General features: G+C 43.1%; 1 protein-coding gene and 1 pseudogene across 2 annotated transcripts in view; one reads left to right on the plus strand and one right to left on the minus strand.

The window, feature by feature from the left end:
* The window catches only part of kcnj3a (potassium inwardly rectifying channel subfamily J member 3a), a 120,147-nt gene extending 102,499 nt beyond the window's left edge, over window positions 1-17,648 (plus strand). Inside the window, exon 3 of one of the 2 annotated variants that reach the window (XM_055638081.1) lies at window positions 15,221-17,648. In XM_055638081.1, coding sequence (XP_055494056.1) covers window positions 15,221-15,816 — 596 coding nt within the window. In that variant the 3' untranslated portion in view covers window positions 15,817-17,648. The remainder of the gene's footprint in view (window positions 1-15,220) is intronic. The other variant, XM_055638082.1, reaches the window with a different exon arrangement.
* LOC129699193 (U2 spliceosomal RNA) lies at window positions 7,797-7,963 on the minus strand (annotated as a pseudogene).
* Window positions 17,649-17,915: the final 267 nt, after the last annotated feature.

The raw sequence follows: 17,915 nt of genomic DNA on the forward strand, positions 1-17,915 counted from the left end.
TCCCTGTGACCACGTGGCTTTTCTCCCGGTTATTCGATTTTCTCCCACATTCATGGTGCCAAAGAACCAGGTGCCGTCTGTGTGGAGTTTGCATGTTTTCCGCGTGGGTATCCTTCGGGTGCTCTGGTTTCCTCCCACATCCCAAAGAGGTTCAGTTGGCCAATTGGCCCCTGAAGTTTTGCCCCTAGCGTGTAGGATACAAAAGTGGGATAACATATCGTATGGGTGATCAGTGGTCGGTGCAGAGACGGTGGACCGAGAGGCATATTTCCACACTGTATCTCGAAATAAACTACATAATCAAGTAATCTTTTTTCAACTAGCACGGACAAAGTGGGCTGAATGACCTTATGTGTCAAATATTTTTCTGTGATTCTGAGATACATTAGTTTGAGGCTTTCAAGACAGAGGTAACAACCTTTCTGTATCTGCTTCAACCATCTCTTTCAGAATATTATATGTTTCAGTGAGACCATGTTTCGTTCTTCTGAACTATGAATAAATGCCCGTCATATTCAATTGTTCCCTTTAGACAAATCATTGATCCTAGGATTCAATCTAATAGGTCAATGTTGAAGGAGACCATATTGCACATCTTACTCCAAGCATTGTCTTACCAAAGCTATGCACAATTTTACAAGATGCCATATTCTTGGCAAACTCCTCAGAGTAAAAGCTAGCAAAAATGATTTGCCTTTCCAATTCCTTTCTGTTAACTTCCCACATTTCATGAACCAGCACTATCCAATACCGACCGATGTGCAACAATATATCTTGACATTAAAAAACGATTTAATGCTTCCTACCAAATTGAATAATCTTCTGTTTTCTCCTCAGTGTATTCCATCTGCCATGATTTTTCCCAATTAAATGTTATTAAGGTGAAAGGTTACTGCCATTAATAATAAATGTATATAGGGCATAGGCTCAGTAATAGCACCTGATAAAAGACAGAGATGGGATTTCCACAAATAAATACTTTTTCAGACAGTGGATTACTGGGATGTGGAATGCTTTGTTAGATGACAAATGAAGCATTGTCCATAATATGATTTTAAGAACATTAAATGGATTTGAATAACAATTTCTTCAGAACATAGGAAAAGGGCAGGCAAAGATGATTTAATTTTGAGTACAAGCACTGATACAGACTGAACTGAAGTTATAGTTTGTCTGATTTCAGTGTGTGCCCACATTGACAACATTAGCTATGTTGATAATCATGTCTATTAGCTGAATGCCTCATGCAGTTAGGAGGTCGTTACAGGTCCTTTTCACGCTAGTTTTCTTTTCCTTTTACATTCAACTTGATTAAAGAGCTGAATGTTGTTTCTCAGATCTTTACATTTTTACAGTTAACGTCTCCACACCCTTCCTCAGAATGGGACAGGTTTTTAGCAGAAACCAAATACGGTATGAATTCATAACAAACATAAGAAATGAATTGCATCACAAGGTTAATTACAGACACTCTCCGACTCATGTAATAGGTGCCTTAAGTAAAGTCGTACTTATGTGAACAACCAAGGAGCTGTAATACAAAATTACAGTGTTTGTAATTTTCAAAACGCTATATGATCACGCAAGTTTACATTGGAAACAAGCCGGCATTGGCGGCAGTGCTTACCCAGAAGTCCACGCATTGCAGAAAGTGCCCCAGATGCAGCCAGATGCAGTTGAGACAGTTTGTATCCTCAGTGACAGACACAAAGTGCTGGAGTATCAATGGGCCAGGCAGCATCTCTGGAGAACATGGATAGGCGACATTTCAGGTTGAGACCCTCCTTCAGTCTCAGTGTGCTATTTCCAACTGGGGATGGGGGATGGTTATTCCAGTTTACATAAAATCTGACATTTAAGGATTCATGGAATGTAACATAAACCTTACATAAGCCGAGGAATGCCTTTATACTCAACTTTTCACCTTTTTCACACATTCACCTTTTTAATACCAAACATCAGTCCTGGCTTTATTGAGCTGGTTCATTGAAGGACAGAGAGAGAGAGATTTAACTTTCTCTCATAACTTCAGATTAACACTAATATTTATCCTATTAGGTCATTAATGGAAATAAAATGTCACCTTTCCTGATGACATGGGAGCCATTGACATTGATTTAGGGGAAAACAACCAAATAGCTTCTGAGAACCACCTGTGCCTAGATGATACAAGGACAGGAACAAACCAAGCTATAGTTGTACTACTTTCTTCAGCTACCCATCCTTATACAAATAGTAGTGATCCTTCCACAAAACATTCATTTCTTCAGATGGAATTTCCACAAATAATTAGCCCAGCAGATGCTTAATCTCAAACTTTGAACAAGCTTTATAATTGTAATCTCACTTTGGATTTTTGCAGCAGCTAAAATCACAATTCTCATGTGATTCATTAATAAAAGTCTAAAATGCCATACTTTTTTTTACATTGTGACTCAAAAACGGGCTTTACAGTAATTATCAGGCAGATTGAAAAGGTTTAAAATTTGTCCTCTTTGTAGATTTTGAAGTAAAAGGCCTGGATAGAGTGAATGTGGAGAGGATGTTTCCATTAGTGCAAGACTCTAGGACACAGAGTGGTGAATCTGTGGCATTCTCTGCCACAGAAGGTAGTTGAGGCCAGTTCATTGGCTATATTTAAGAGGGAGTTAGATGTGGCCCTTGTGGCTAAAGGGATCAGGGGGTATGGAGAGAAGGCAGGGATGGGATACAGAGTTGGATGATCAGCCATGATCATATCAAATGGCGGTGCAGGCTCGAAGGGCCGAATGGCCTACTCCTGCACCTATTTTATATGTTTCTATGTTTCTACATCCTCAGAATAAAAGGAAGTGCCTTTACAATGGAGATGGAAAGGAATTTATTTAGCCAGAGGGTGGTGAATCTGTGGAATTTATTGCCACAGATGGCAGTGGGGACCAAGTCATTGACTATATTTTAAAGAGGAGATTGATAGCGTGTTGATTAGTAAGGGAGTTTAAGGTTAAGGGAAGAAAGCAGGACAATCGGGTTGAGAGGGAAAAATAGATCAGTCGTGATCGAATCGCCGAGCACTCAATGGCCTAAAGGGCGTGTCCCACTTGGACAACCTAATCCATGAGTTTAGAAGACCCTAGACGAGTTGAAAAAAATGTCAAGGTCGTGTTGACTCGCCAAAGTAAAAGACCTCCTACAACCTCCTACAACCTCCTACCACTATGTCTACGACCTCCCACGACTCTTCCCCCCCCCCACGACCTCACCTAAGACTAACTACGACCAGCTATGAGTGGAAAATGGTCGCATGATAAAATGATGTCATGTTTGCATTTTTTTCTCGGGCCAGTTACCGACCTACGACTACCATCACGACCTACCTACGAGTAAAAAGTGTCCATTTTTTTCATGCCGACTTTTTTTCACTCGTGGACATTTTTTATCAGACTGGAAAATATGCCGCGACCTACCTGAGGCCACGAGTAAGCGGAGACCACTCATGAGCATGAGGAAGAGTGACCTACGACGTCGTGGTGACCATGCTGCGAGTATGAGTCAAGGGCAAACTCGGCAGAGGTCGCCAATTAGGTCGTGAAAGTGGGACTAAGGCTTAATTCTGCCCCTAAGTCTTATGATCTTATGAAAAAATAATGATATGAAAGCATTTTTTTCATAACAGAAAGCTGATCCATTAGGGTAGCACAATTACTATTCATAGAAAGGTGATGTTATTAACTTATTCATTTACCGGCACAAAACTCTCAGCTTTATCCATTACTGCATTTGGATCCTATTTGTCTAAGTCATTAAACCAATTTAATTCTTGGATATCATTGAACTTTTTGTTTTTTATTGAGTTTTTTTACAAAGATGTTGCCAGGACTTGAGGGCCAGAGCTATAGGGAGAGGATGAGCAGACTATGACTTTATTCCTTGGAACACAGGAAGATGAATGGTGATTTTATAGAAATGTATAAGATCACGGAAGGAATAGATAGGGTAAATGCGCAGTCAGCGGAAAGACTGTACATGATTACCATCCAGCTATCCACAACATGCTGATACAGGATAAAGGGAATAACGTTTAGTGCAAGATGCAGTCCAGTAAAGTCCGATTAACAACAGTCCAAGGGTCTCCGATGAATTACAGTAGATGGGAGGTCAGGATCCCTCTTTGGTTGGTGATAGGATCTTTCAGTTGCCTGATGACAGCTGGGAGGAAACTGTTCTGGAATTAGGAGTTATTTGTTTTCACATTTCTGTACCTCTTGCCTGGTGGGGAGGGGAGAAGAGGGAGTGTCCGGTGTGAGACCCATCCTTAATTATGCTGGAGGCCTTGCCGAGGCAGCGTGAAGTGTAGATGGAAGGGTAGTGACATTTCTTTGATCATCCAATCATTTTTCTCATGCGCCCATAGTTGTGTCAGAATCCAAATGGAAACTGAATCTGATATCAAATGAGAATGGTAGCAAAATAGTAAGATTAAACGAGAACTTACCAGTTTGAAGTTTGATCTGTATTTTATGAGGAGTTACGATGAGGGATTTCGTGAAGAACCCCGCTTCCACGCATGCGTGTCATTCTTCAAAGCAGCGGTGTGAGGTCACAGGAACCTATAATGATCTAACATAGTAAGATTATCAAAGAGATACCAGTTTTTGATATGATCATAAGAGGGTGGGAGCGGAGGGCACGAAATCCCTCATCGTAACTCCTCATAAAATACAGATCAAACTTCAAACTGGTAAGTTCTCGTTTAATCTTACTATTTTACTTCGGAGTCACGTGAGTGACTTCGTGAAGATTTCAAAGCTCTGTGACCTCATGCCGTGGAACGAGTCCATGCTTCACAACTGCCTTGGGTATTGGGAGAGAGCATCATTAGTAATTTTAAAACACAATTATACAAAGAGTTGTGTGGTATAATGAAAAAATTATATAACATTTTTTAAGATTTGAGAATCATAGCCCTGTAACCTTTCGGGCAATTATTTTGTTGGACATAAAATGTTTTCTTAATACAAATGATGGCTCCAAAAAATAACTGGTTTATTATAAAACCTGTGGAAAACCCTTTTTGAATGACCATCCTGTCATTCTGAGGATTTGGTCTGTGGGTACCTGTACAATTTTTGCTGTGGATGTTGCTGCAGCCCTGGTGGAATGAGAGTTAAAACATTAGTGTCATATTTAGGACCTATTTGAGCCACCTTAATATAGTTTGAGTCGTAACCCTTTCATGCGGTTTCTTGTAAGAGATAAACAACTCCATTTCCTGACCTCGAATGTTCTTAGTATATTCTATGTATTGTTAGATGTGTCTTGTTATACACAGTCGTTTGCCATATGGGTGTACCATAAATTCAAACACTTGACCCAAGGAAACCGATCTGTTTTCTTTTATTAAATCCTGTATGACAACACCAGTTTCTCGGTGAGATGATCAGGGAGTCCAGGCGCAGTTTGCTTAATGGCTGCACTTGTTGTGCGGTAAATAACACCATGAGCATAACCATCTTCCTGGTCTGTTACTGAAGTGACAACGCTGTTATGAGCTACAAGCTCCTCAGCATATTGAGAAACGACACTCACGTCCCAGATTTCGGAGTACCTGGTTTTCTTACCAGGGGTGCGTTCCCACCTCGTGCCGCTCCGTTCCTTGTGATAGGTAATTGGAGAGCGCACTTGTGGCACTATTGATGGCACTGTAGCTCCATCGATTATCATAATGGAGGCTTGTTAAAATTCCAATACGGCCAGAAAGTTCTTGGCCTTTGGTCGAGGTTGTTGTCCAAGCAGTATATGCCCCATTCTTGATGTGTCCAAGGTACTGCTTCCGTGTTGACAGTCTTAGTGCAGATGAGATGAGATTCATCGTCCTGTATGACAGCCGAAAGCCGTGTAGTGGGTCTTTTAGACTCTACAAATCAATAAATCCATAGTCTTATGGCATGGATGACTGCCTCCAGTCACTGGATAAATCCATATTTTTTTTTTTTTTTTTTTTTTTTTTTTTTTTTTCCTATGTTCATTAGGGAACATGGTTGTAACACCATCCCCTGTATGACCGAATACCATGATTTTGAAGGTCAGTCGGGTACTCTGAGAATTCCAGATGCCGAGTGTAGTTGAATTTTCCCTAGTACCCCATTGATGGGGCCGAACGGGGGAAATACATCACCCTATGGCTTTGTTTACATAACAATGCAAAGCTAGTTTTAGAATTGATTGGTTTAGGCAAGGACAAAATGCCCTTCTGGTGTATGTTGTACTGTGGTTATTGGGATGAGTAAATCCTATCAGATAACCCTGAATACTGCTGAGATTATATGAATCTGTAGTGATTATATACCATACATAACTGTAGTGTTGCAACCTCCCCTACCATCGTAGGTCCCTATTTTAACAGAAGAAAAAACCCCACCCACCTACCTCCATGGTTACCGGTGGTTGTGTTATTTCCTTGGTTTTTTGAAAAGGAGGTTCTGGTTTGATATCTCTTGTTCGGAGTTATGTGGGAGGTTGAGTCTTCCGCATCTTCCAGGGTAATATTGATTTCTGGCACTGCCACTGGTATGAGCCACATTTTTTATGGCCTTGCCTGTGGCTGGTATCGTGCTCCAAAATAGGCCCTTGCGCTGGCCTTGATGAGCCCCAGTCTTGGCTTTGTCCACACACGGTTCTTTATTTGCAAATGGTAGCATATTTTGGGGTCCCAGTGCTGGCTGAATGGCCGCCTTCCACGTGTAGTTCAGGTCATATTGCATATTACTAAACAGAGCTGGTGTGTCTTGATGGTCTTTTGGTTACCTACGTTTAGTCCAGGGTGCGGGTGTATGCTATGATGCCTTCCGTCAATCCCTTTAAGGTTCTGTGGATCTTGAGGTCCTGGTTCCTGATGTTCGTCCCCATCTGCTGCCAAATGCATTGGTTTACACCGGGCACCTGTAATGCCTCACCGTTGCCAGGTGGCAGATGTCTGGCCAGTGTCTGTAAATTTGCCTTGTTGGCGTTTGTGGCCAGACATATAGTAATACTATTGCTATCCTGGATCCAAGTCTACCCATGTTTGACTTGGTTAAAGTAATCAGCCACCATGTCCAGCAGAGTCCCTGCTGTGTTAGGATCATGGGACGCTGTATTACCAGGCTCTGGCCCATCAGGGTCCTGCCTACTCTTTTTTAGAGTTAGAGATCTCTAGGGTCCCGCACGGGGTACCCATGTGGGGTTTAACTGCTGCCCACTTGTCTTTTGTTCTGCGGACCCCTCTTGCAAGTCAACCCAGAACTGACCCACAGTGCTCCCCTCTGATGGGGTAGAAGCATTGTGCAGCCCTCAAAGAGGTACTGCTGTGGGTTTATCACGTTGGAGCAAGGCTCCATACACCGCTTCTTCCCGCTCCAGCCCTCTCGGGCACTGGTTGCCGGCGGTTTTATGCAAAGTCGGACCCCCTGAGTCCACTACCTTGCTTGATTTGTGTCTAGCCTTACTGCTCGGCCGCATGGATCTGGCCGGTGCGGGGCTGACATCGGGCACAACTGATCCCACTACGGGCCGCTGGCTACTGCTGGCTGCCCGCTGTTCCACGGTCCTCCTTCTCCAGCTTTGTCCTTCCTTCCGTGGAGTGGATATGGCCGGTGTGGAGGATAACTGGCACAGCTGATTCCATCTATTTCTTTAACCCGGCTTCAACGCTCTCAGCACTCCTGGCTGCTCCTTAATCTTAGACCCCTGGGACCGACCCCCGTACTGACGGTACTGGCCCCTTGTGGTCGTTGCAGCCGGTCAACCCCACTCTAATGCCCTCAATTCTGGGCACTCTTACTTATATGGTCCTTAGATAAGGGACATATAAGACATTAAACTGATAATAACAGCTACTATAGTTTTTATTTAATATATGGTCCCTAGATAAGGGACGTATCAGATATTAAACTGATAAGAACAGATACTACACTTGATCTTAGCCAAAAGGCCGAGAAGCGATTACTGTAACTAAAACCCCGCTGGGACCGACCCTGGTACTCACATTACTGGTCCCTTGTGGTAGATTGCAGCCAGTCAACTGCACTGCAAAGTCCTTGGCCTCGGCGCTGGCCGTTACTGCTGCTGCTGAGAAATGAATTTTCTCACCGTGCTGGAGCGAAGTTGGGCACAGATGTTTTCCCCCTCCGGGAATCGATGTGCCCATGTTGCTCCTACCGCTGCCGGCTGCCGCTGCCGCTCCTGCCGCTGCTGCTCCTGCCGCTGCTGCTCCTGCCACTGCCAGTGCTCCTGCCGCTGCCAGCACCTTACATGGACCCAGTCCATGTCTGCACCTAAAGGTAAGTGGAAGGAAACGCAGAGTCTCCTACCTGCTGTTCCCGACTTTTCATTCTCCGTTGTTCCCTGCGTGTCGGGTTTGAACCGCTCGGACCGACCCCGGTGTTTATGGGGCTGGTCCTTCTCCGTTAATTTTAAAAGTGCCAGAGCCCTAATACAACCCACTGTTTTGTGGGTTGTTGGCTCTGTTTTTCCCTTCACCCCGTATGGGGTGAAGTTGGCACTCGCTCCCGTTCTGGGAGACAGTGGTGCCGACTTCTGTTGCTGGCTGACTGCTGCTGTAGAAACGGCAGCTCGTCAGCCTTCCTGGAAAGAATAAGAAAGGTAAGGAATTCTCCTACCTGTTCCACAGCCCCAGGCCCATGTAGCGTCGGTCTTTGGGGCTGTGTCGGCTCCGGAGTGCTCCCACGTCGTTCCCTGTGTGTTGGGTTTGAGGCGCTCGGACCGACCCCGGAGTTCACGGCCCTGGTCCTTCGCGGCAGTTCCGCAGCCGGTAAAACCCGGCTGTACCTAGGGACCCCTTGGACCAACCCCGGTGCTTACCTTTTGAAGAAGGTTTTCGGCCCGGACGTCCAGTTCCTAGCTCCATTAGTGCCGCTGCACTCGCTGAGCGTTTCCAGCCCTGCTGTGTACCCCAGGTACTTACAGCGCTGGTCCCTGCTCTCTGTCCTGCTGCCTCCGCGCTGGCCGCTAGCGACTGCTCCAAGCCAGTCTCGCTTGAGACTGGCATATGGACCTCTTTGCTTGCTTCCCGCCCGGCCGAGAAGTGAATTTTGCCGGTGCGGGAGCAAAGTCGGGCACAGGTTGTTCCCCTCCAGGGAAACTCGTGCCGTTGCTGCTGCCGGCTGCTCGCACTCCACGGGTCTCCCCCGCCAGCTTTCCGCAGCCACCTAAAAGGTAAGTAGAAAAAAGGAACGCAGAGTCTCTTACCTGCTGTTCCCGACTTTCAAATTCTCCCGCTTGGGGAACGCCGTTCCCCTCTGTGTGACTCGTTGCAATGCGTGTAGCGATATGACACGCATGCGTGGAAGCGGGGTTCTTCACGAAGTCACTCACGTGACTCCGAAGTAAAATTATCATTAGTAGACTAGTAATCCAGATGCCTGAACTAATGACTATAATGTGTAGGAAGGAACTGCAGATGCTGGTTTAAACCGAAGATAGACACAAAATGCTGGAGTAACTCAGCAGGACAGGCAGCATCTCTGGAGAGAAGGAATGGGTGACATTTTGGGTCGAGACCCTATTGTTCATATGCCATCATAGCAATTGTGGAATTTTTAAATTAAATAATCTTGAACCTATTCAAGAATTAGTGACGGTATTCATGAGATGTCTAAAATAACGTAAACTTAACTGGTCCATCACGTTCTTCAGAAAAAAAAATCCTTTGTCCTTACCTACTTTTATAGGTATCCAGATCCATTGTAGGGTAATATGTTCATCAGGCCTGATCATATTTACAACGGGCAGATTATTGATTGATTGTATTTGAAGTTACAGCAAGGAAACAGACCCATCAGTCCACTTAATCCACACTGACCATTGGACACCCATTCAAACAAGTTCTACATTATCCCACGTTCTCAGCCACTCATGACAAACTGTGGCCAATTTTTATAGAGGCCAATTAACGTACAAACCTGCACGTCTTTGGGACAGGCAGGTAAAGAACTAAATCCAGTTGTTGCAAGAGTAAGGTTAAAGGATTTAATAACTGATAACAAACCCAAATGTCTTCATATAAAATGATTTAGATCTAGTTGAGTTGAGAGATTACAATACGTGATGTAATGACTGATGCCACATCATCTGATACCACCTGAGTTTAAATTACGAGTATAACCCTGCATTTCGGTTAGTGGCGGCGCCTAACAGCAGCGGCTCGACTTTATTTTTGTCTTGTTAAATGTATGTCTTTGAGTCAGTTTTTATTTTATTTTTTAGCTGTGTAAATGTGGGGGGTAGGGGGGAGCTGTGGGGAAACCGTTTTAAATCTCTTCCCTGTGCGGGGACCCGACTATTCCCTGTCGGGTCTCGGATGTCGTTGGGCCTAACATCGTGGAGCCGGCGGCGACCTCCGGCCAGGACTAACGTGGGGGCTCCAGTTGCAGAGCCTGCGGAACTGACATCGCGGAGCTGGCCAACTTCGGAGCGGGGAGAGCTGCGGTGGCTCGCGGCTGCGAACCGACTTTCGAGTTCGGAGGCACCGGCCGCAGACCCGGTGGACGGGAACATCGGGAGCTCGCAGGTCCGTTGTGGGAGACCGCTTTTTCGAGCTCCGCAACGGCGACTTCTCCCGCTGGAATCGCAGGTTTAAGGACATGGAGCCGGGGCCTAACATCGCCCGGCGTGGCTTAAACGGCCTCAGGACTTACCCATCGCCCGCCGGGGGCTTTAACATCGGAGCCCCAGTTTGCCTTGACACTGCAGTTGGACTGCTGGACCACGGCAGAGGGAACAAAGGGAAGAGATAAAGACTTTGCCTTCCATCACAGTGAGGAGATGTTGGAGACTCACTGTGATGGATCTTTATGTAATACTGTGTTAAGTGTCGGCCTTGGATTGTGTGTAAACTCTAGAAATGATATTTCATTCAAACCTAGGTTTGAATGACAATAAATTGCATTCTATTCTATGCTCATGACTGTCCCTGAGGTAAACCTGCCCACAGTCAAGTGATGTGTGCTTTCTCGTGATTGACCTGATTTTCTCTTTCTGACTGAAGTGTCTTTTTAGCTGAGAGCCTTTCCTTCTAAGGCCAAAGTCTGAAGAAGGGTCTCGACCACAAACATCACCCATTCATTCTCTCCAGAGATGCTGCCTGTCCCGCTGAGTTACTCCATCTTTTTGTGTCCATCTTCTGACTTACAGCTAGACCTCAACTGGCCACCATCACACCTCTACACCTCTTACCTGCTTCCTGTTCTTTCTTTCATGACCTTGTAGTGGAAGCACATCTTCCACTCTTCCATTGTTGCTGCCAAGTAAAATTCCTTGACTGATTCCCGAGCATCCTTACCACTTAGCCTTAAATCTGCAAGACTTCACTCCAAACATTGTTATCTTGACCATCATGGGCATGGATGGCGCAGTGGTAGAGTTGCTGCCTTACAGTGCCAAAGTCTCGATTCAATCCTGACTACAGGTGGTGTTTGTATGGACTTTGTACATTTTTCCTGTGGCTTGCCTGAGTTTTCTCCGGGTGCTCCGGCTTCTTCCCACACTCCAGAGACATACAAGTTTGTAAGTTAGTTGGCTTAGGTAAAATTGTAAATGGTTCCTAGTGTGTATGATAGTGCTTGTGTATTGAGTGATCACTGGTCGGCATGCTGGGCTGAGGAGCCTGTTTTCATGCTGTATCTCTGTAACGTCTCTCAAAATCTGTCAGCCGCACATTTATCTCCATACAATTCAATTGACCATCCAAGCACAGGCCTACAACTTTAATTAAATTGCATTTAATATAAGAAATATATTGGGTGACTGTTATCTTCCTTCACACACAAGTGATTTCATTATTCCCCATCTACACCTTGCACCTGTTCTACGCCGTTCAACTGCCCTGATGTAATGAGATAAAGTTCTGAGAATTAAGAATTATTTGAAGAATTAAAGGGCCAGTCCCACTTTCCCGAGTTATTCATGAATTTTTCCGAGTTATTCACGAATCCTCCGAGTTTTCCCCTTGATTCAAATTCGCAGAATGTTCGCAATGGGTCCGTAGGAGGCCATAGAAGTCCGTAGATATATCGTAGCGGCTCGTTATGCCAGCCGTAAGTACTCGGGGTATCCTCCCGACTTTTTTTACTCGTGGACATTTTTTATCAGTCCGAAAAAACGTCCCAACTTACCTGATGCCCCGAGTACCTACGGCTGGCATAACGAGCCGCTGCGATATATCTGCGGGGTCCTACGGACCAGTTACAAACATTCTGCCAATTTGAAACAAGGGGAAAACTCGGGAGAATTCGTGAATAACTCGGGAAAGTGGGACAGTCCCTTAAGCATTCCGAGAATAAAGCTCCAACAATTAGAACTGAGGAAGTTTTAAAAAAGTTAGTTTTATATCTTGCTGCTATCCCAGGCTTTATATATTTTTTAAACATTTGTTCATATTCTTTCATGCATTCTCTTTCTCTTATGACTGAATTAATAATTTTACCCCGGGCACTTTACATACCTGTTGGCGCTCTGCACTATTCTGCAGCTCTCGGAATGCTGCCCTATTTATGTCTTGCCAACTCTGCGCTTTCCTCAGTAACTAAGGGGGTCTGGATCCCTGCTATCCTAGTAGGTGGTATCTTATGCACAAGTACAGTCCGGTACAAGTACAATGACAATCTTCCAGCGACAACACAAGCACATAGACAGCACACAAAAGGATCAGAGTTTAAACATTATCTTTATTTTCAATGTAATAAAGAAGGGTTTCAACCCAAAACATCATCTATCAATTTTCTCCAGAGATGCTGCCTGACCTGCTGAGTTACCCCAGCACTTTGTGTCTATATTTGCTATTAGCCAGCTTCTGCAGTTCCATTTTATTACATTATGTCATTGTCTGTAATCGTTTTGTTAATCCCAAATGTAGTGATGTGGGATAGCATTTACATTGCTATTTCATCCTTTTGTGAAACCTTTTCAATAATTTGTCTCGTCTCCTAGTTTTTGTGAAATAAGTAACAGGTAAGCAGTGGATCCACATTAAAAACAAATGTTCGCAGATGTCACTCAAAAAAAATCATACCAAAAAAAAACATGATCCTATCTTATTAAAGTGTCCTGCATGTTATTACTCAGGTTAATCTATTACAAATATGAAACTTGAGGTGAAAGGGGCAAAGTTTAGATGTGCAGGACAGGATATACAGGGTCCTGGGCGCCTGGAACGCACTGCCAGGGTGGTGGTGAAGGTAGATACGATAATGGTGTTTAAGATTCTTTTATACAGGCGCATGGATATGCAGAGAATGGATCATGTACAGGCAGATGAGATTAGTTTAGCTTGATAGCATATGGGCCACAGACATTGTGGGCCAAAGGGCCTGTTCCCGTGCTGTACAGTTCTGTTCTATTTTGCCTGTTATGGCAACATATTGAGAAATTTGCTAAATAGTTACTTTAAAATTTGCCTCAAAATATATTATACCGAATATATACCTTGAAGCTTTTATATAAGTAAACTATTTTGTAAATTAGAAATTAATCATGTGAACAGCATTGATTCCTACATAGGATACAAAGAAAGGTGAAGATGTATCTGAATGAAAGTCCAACAATCTGGTAAGGCAGTAAAAATTATGTTAAATTCATTGGGAACACTACCAAAATGAAACATCTACCAAAGGCTTGATTTGCTGCACTCAAATCAAAAAAAGGAGCAAAGAATGTGTGTGGAATGTTCAACCATGAATCTGTTCCTGAGTCAGGCTAATCGCAAGGTCTAAGGCATGTATGTGTTGGATTTATACATGGAGTCCCATGAGTCTGTGATGCTGTTGCAATATTTTACACTTCCATTACCGATTTTCCAACTATTGATGAACCGGTGCCTCCTTGAATCTGGATTAAATCTCGGGAGCAAACTTGCAATTCCCCCCGGAAGTCCCCCCGATGATGTGGAGCCAGGCCGGGTGAGGTAGCCCAACCAACATCATCGGGTCTTCCTCGGCTGATTGGCGGGTCGAATTTGCCTCCTGCAGCCGGGGCTCGTTATATTTTTTAAATAACTTTGAACCTTGAAGGATATAAGTAGGGCTGGAAACATGATGACTCTTGTGTACTGTCTCAGTGTATCTATTACAATTTGGGACTCCTCTTGGAGGCCGTGACCTATGTAGGTCTGGCAAAACAAACTAGAAAAGCTCTGGAACTAAGGATGCCAGAAAATCGGTGGTGGACCTCTATTCCTACACTCTTGTGCTAAAGTATGATTGTGCCCATGAAAAGTAATATTTTTACTGAACTGTATGCAAAAAAGGAATTCCAATTGACGTAGGTATATGTGACAATAAAGTACCATTAATTTTCTCCAGAATAAAGGTGGTGCTGGACCAGCAGTTGCCAAAATATTGGTGCTAGACCTGTAATAGATTACACTGAGACAGTACACAAGAGTCATCATGTTTCCTGCGCCACTTGTGTCCGTTAAAGTTCAAAGTTATTTTAAAAATATAAAGTCTCAACTTGGTCATGAAGGCTCATGGTCCTGGCGGAGTTGCAGGGGTCGGCCTGGACAGACGATGTTGTCAATGACCTCCACCGATGCCCCATGCCGCTGCAGGCCACGTCCGATCCACACGCTCGGCCTCTTATGAGTGGTGCCTGATCCAATCGAGCCCCAGGCTGCTGCACCAACACTTCAATCTGGACACGTTGACCCGTGAACCGTGTCTATTACCTCACGAGGCCCCCACTCTGGATGGTAATAAGCTGAAGGCAGTTAAGAGAAGGTTATTAGATTGATACCTGAACTAATTAGATTGTGTCATGCGGAAAGGTTGGACAAGCTAACTTTATATCTTCTGCTGTAAAGCAACTTGATTGAAACACATCAGACAAAATTACAGGTCCAACTCTCTGCTTTTTTATACGAATAACAGATTTGCTTTGTTTATTGCTCACTTACTACTTTGCTTAAAAAGCAAGGCCCTTCATGGAGTTTTACGGCATTGGAAACATATTGATTGGGAATGGTTTTGAACACCAGAAATGTTTTCAGAATTATTGGTATTGAATTTTTGTGGTACAAAAACCTTGTTTCCAGTATGCAGTTTCTCATTGGGAATTAGTTCCTTGATTTTTGACAATTACAACGTATTAGAAAATATTTAATCAACATTGTAGCAAGTATATAATAATATGTATCTCCTTCCACTCTCACAGAATTCTTTATTTACGCAATATATTTTCTTTCTAGGCATGACATGCCAAGCGAGAACGTCATATACAGAGGATGAAGTTCTTTGGGGTAACCGTTTTTACCCAGTTATTTCTCTGGAAGAAGGATTCTTTAAAGTAGACTACTCACAATTTCATGCAACGTTTGAAATCCCAACACCACCCCATAGTGTGAAAGAACAAGAGGAAATGCTATTCATGTCCTCCCCTTTGATGGCTCCAGCTATTAACAACAGCCGAGGCAGTTTATTGGAAAGAAATAATTCTGTGGACTGCTTTGATAGCATTGATGACCTTTGCACCAGGATACCACTGAAACTGCAGAAAATGACAGGGAGGGAAGATCTACAAAAAAGACTGCTTCGAATGAGTTCCACCACATCGGAAAAAGCATTCAGCATGAGCGATTTGCCAATGAAGCTCCAACGAATTAGTTCAGTTCCTGGGAATACTGATGAAAAACTGGCATCAAAGTCCAGTAAGGTGACCTGTGAGTCAATGAACCAGCAAGTGAGTGACCTACCACCAAAGCTACAGAGAATGGCTGGTGGGTCAAGAATGGAAGGAAATCTCCCGCCCAAACTAAGGAAAATGAATTCAGAACGTTTTACGTAACTTCAGGAACCTTTTGATGGACTCTTATAATCTAATTTTTGATTAAAGACAATACTGTAATTTTGAAAGTTTAATGGGACAAATATACTGCATTTATTTACAAAACTGGGCAAAGTATCATTAGCACTACATGTATTATGAGATGTTCATTTAACAGCTGGAGTGAAATGTAAAGTTTATTGCTTTGATACGAAACCTCAGCCATTTTAAAACCCATTGTAATATTAGCATCATCTAGCATGTAGTATCACAGATAGCATGCAATAATAACGTGCAACTTTTGCATATAGTTTTATGGCATGGTTCATAATAAATTTATATTTATTCAGTGGTAGCAAATGTATAAAATGAGGCTTTGCAATGTCTCAAAATGTATTACAGAATTGGATCTTAAAAGTTCGCCAAGGTGTATTTCTAAATGAGAGTGGGTATCTTTTGAAGCTTGATTTCATGCTTTAAAATTATCTTAAATACATATATCAAATTGTAATATGTTCTCTTGAAACTAGTCCTATTGAATGCATGTTTTGCTTACAGAATTAGAGAAGGCTACGGGCAATGTAGAGCACAGAAGGCTCGAGAGAAAATTTCAGCCTTAAATAATCTGGTATCTTCCTTGTTTTGTGTTTTATTAGCTTCACATTTTGTTTTTGGAGTGTATGTAAACAAAGGGCGGGCCAGTGAGGACAAGGGCAAATGGAAACATTAAATTATGATATCAAGACTGCACAGCAGGCCTGTGTTTTATCATCTCAAATAATACTATTTTACGTCAGCCTGCTTCATACTCTGAACTGCATAATGTGAAATACTGTATGTTACCAAACTAGAAACATCTTCAGGCATGCTGACTTTATGTATAAATATAAGTTGATTCGAACTACTAAGGGACAATGGGATACTTGTATTTATTCCTATTGCAGCCTCAGTTTTTAAGCTGAAAACTATATTAAAATTTTCAACTGTATATGCTGTTTCATTTCAAAGACTACAGTGTGTTTTGTTAATAATCTGATAGTTTCTGCACCCGACCTTTGCTAAAACATACTTTGAAATCTTCAGCTGCTGTGCAATGAGTAAAACTAATTAAATAAATACTAATATATAAGAACACTTACTTACGCAAGCCTTCAGTAATTATTTTTATCCGTGAATGGAATGACAATTATTATCAAAATGTTGGCCCCCAAAATTTTCTTCACGTTGCAAAGGAGATAATTTGCTAATATTGCTTTGATCCGTTGCAATTGTCCACTTATTTACTGACTTCAATAGTTTGAGCGGATTATTTTCACAAACCCAAATATTGAGCGTGACTCATGAATAAAATGAAATTGCAGCTTGAAATTATGAATTCTAATAAACACTTGTAAAGAGGTTAATGATTCATAAAATGCAATTCTGTTTCGAGTGAGTCACCTCATGGGATATGTGCAAAAGAAAGTGCTGGAGGGATTCAGTGGGTCAGGTAGCATCTGTGGAGAGAATGGATAGATGAGTTTAGGGTCTGGAGCCTTCTTCAGAATCTAAGGAAGATTCACAACCTGAAATAATACCTGTCCACTCCCTCCACAGATGCTGCTTGATCCGCTGAGTTACTTCCAGCACTTTATGTCTTGCTCAGGATCTCCTTGTGCCTCCATGGTATGTGTGATTTGGTCATCCCACTGAAGGCAATATCAACATAAAAGTTACATTTGGATATTTAGTTTGGTTTATTTTGGAGATACAGCACAGAAACAGGCCCCTTGGCCCACTGAGCCCGTGCCAACCAGCAATCCCAGTTCACTAGCACTATCTTATACACTAGGGCCAATTTACCAAAGCCAATTAAACTATAAACCTGTACCTCTTTGGAGTGTGGGAGGAAATCGGAGCACCCGGAGAAAAACCACTGTGGTCACGGGGGAATGTATAGACAGCACCAGTCAGGATTGCACTCGGGTCTCTGACGCTGTAAAGCAGCAACTCTACTGCTGCGCCACCGTGCTGCCCAGGCTAATGGTTTAGAAATTGTTTTTCTTGTTGCAACATCTACCTGCACCATGTGATAGGATTTTACATAAAAACTGACCACTCAGAATCGATTCAGATAGTTA

This window comes from Leucoraja erinacea, chromosome 7 (genome assembly GCF_028641065.1).
Source record: "Leucoraja erinacea ecotype New England chromosome 7, Leri_hhj_1, whole genome shotgun sequence".
In the NCBI taxonomy this organism is placed as follows: domain Eukaryota; kingdom Metazoa; phylum Chordata; class Chondrichthyes; order Rajiformes; family Rajidae; genus Leucoraja; species Leucoraja erinaceus.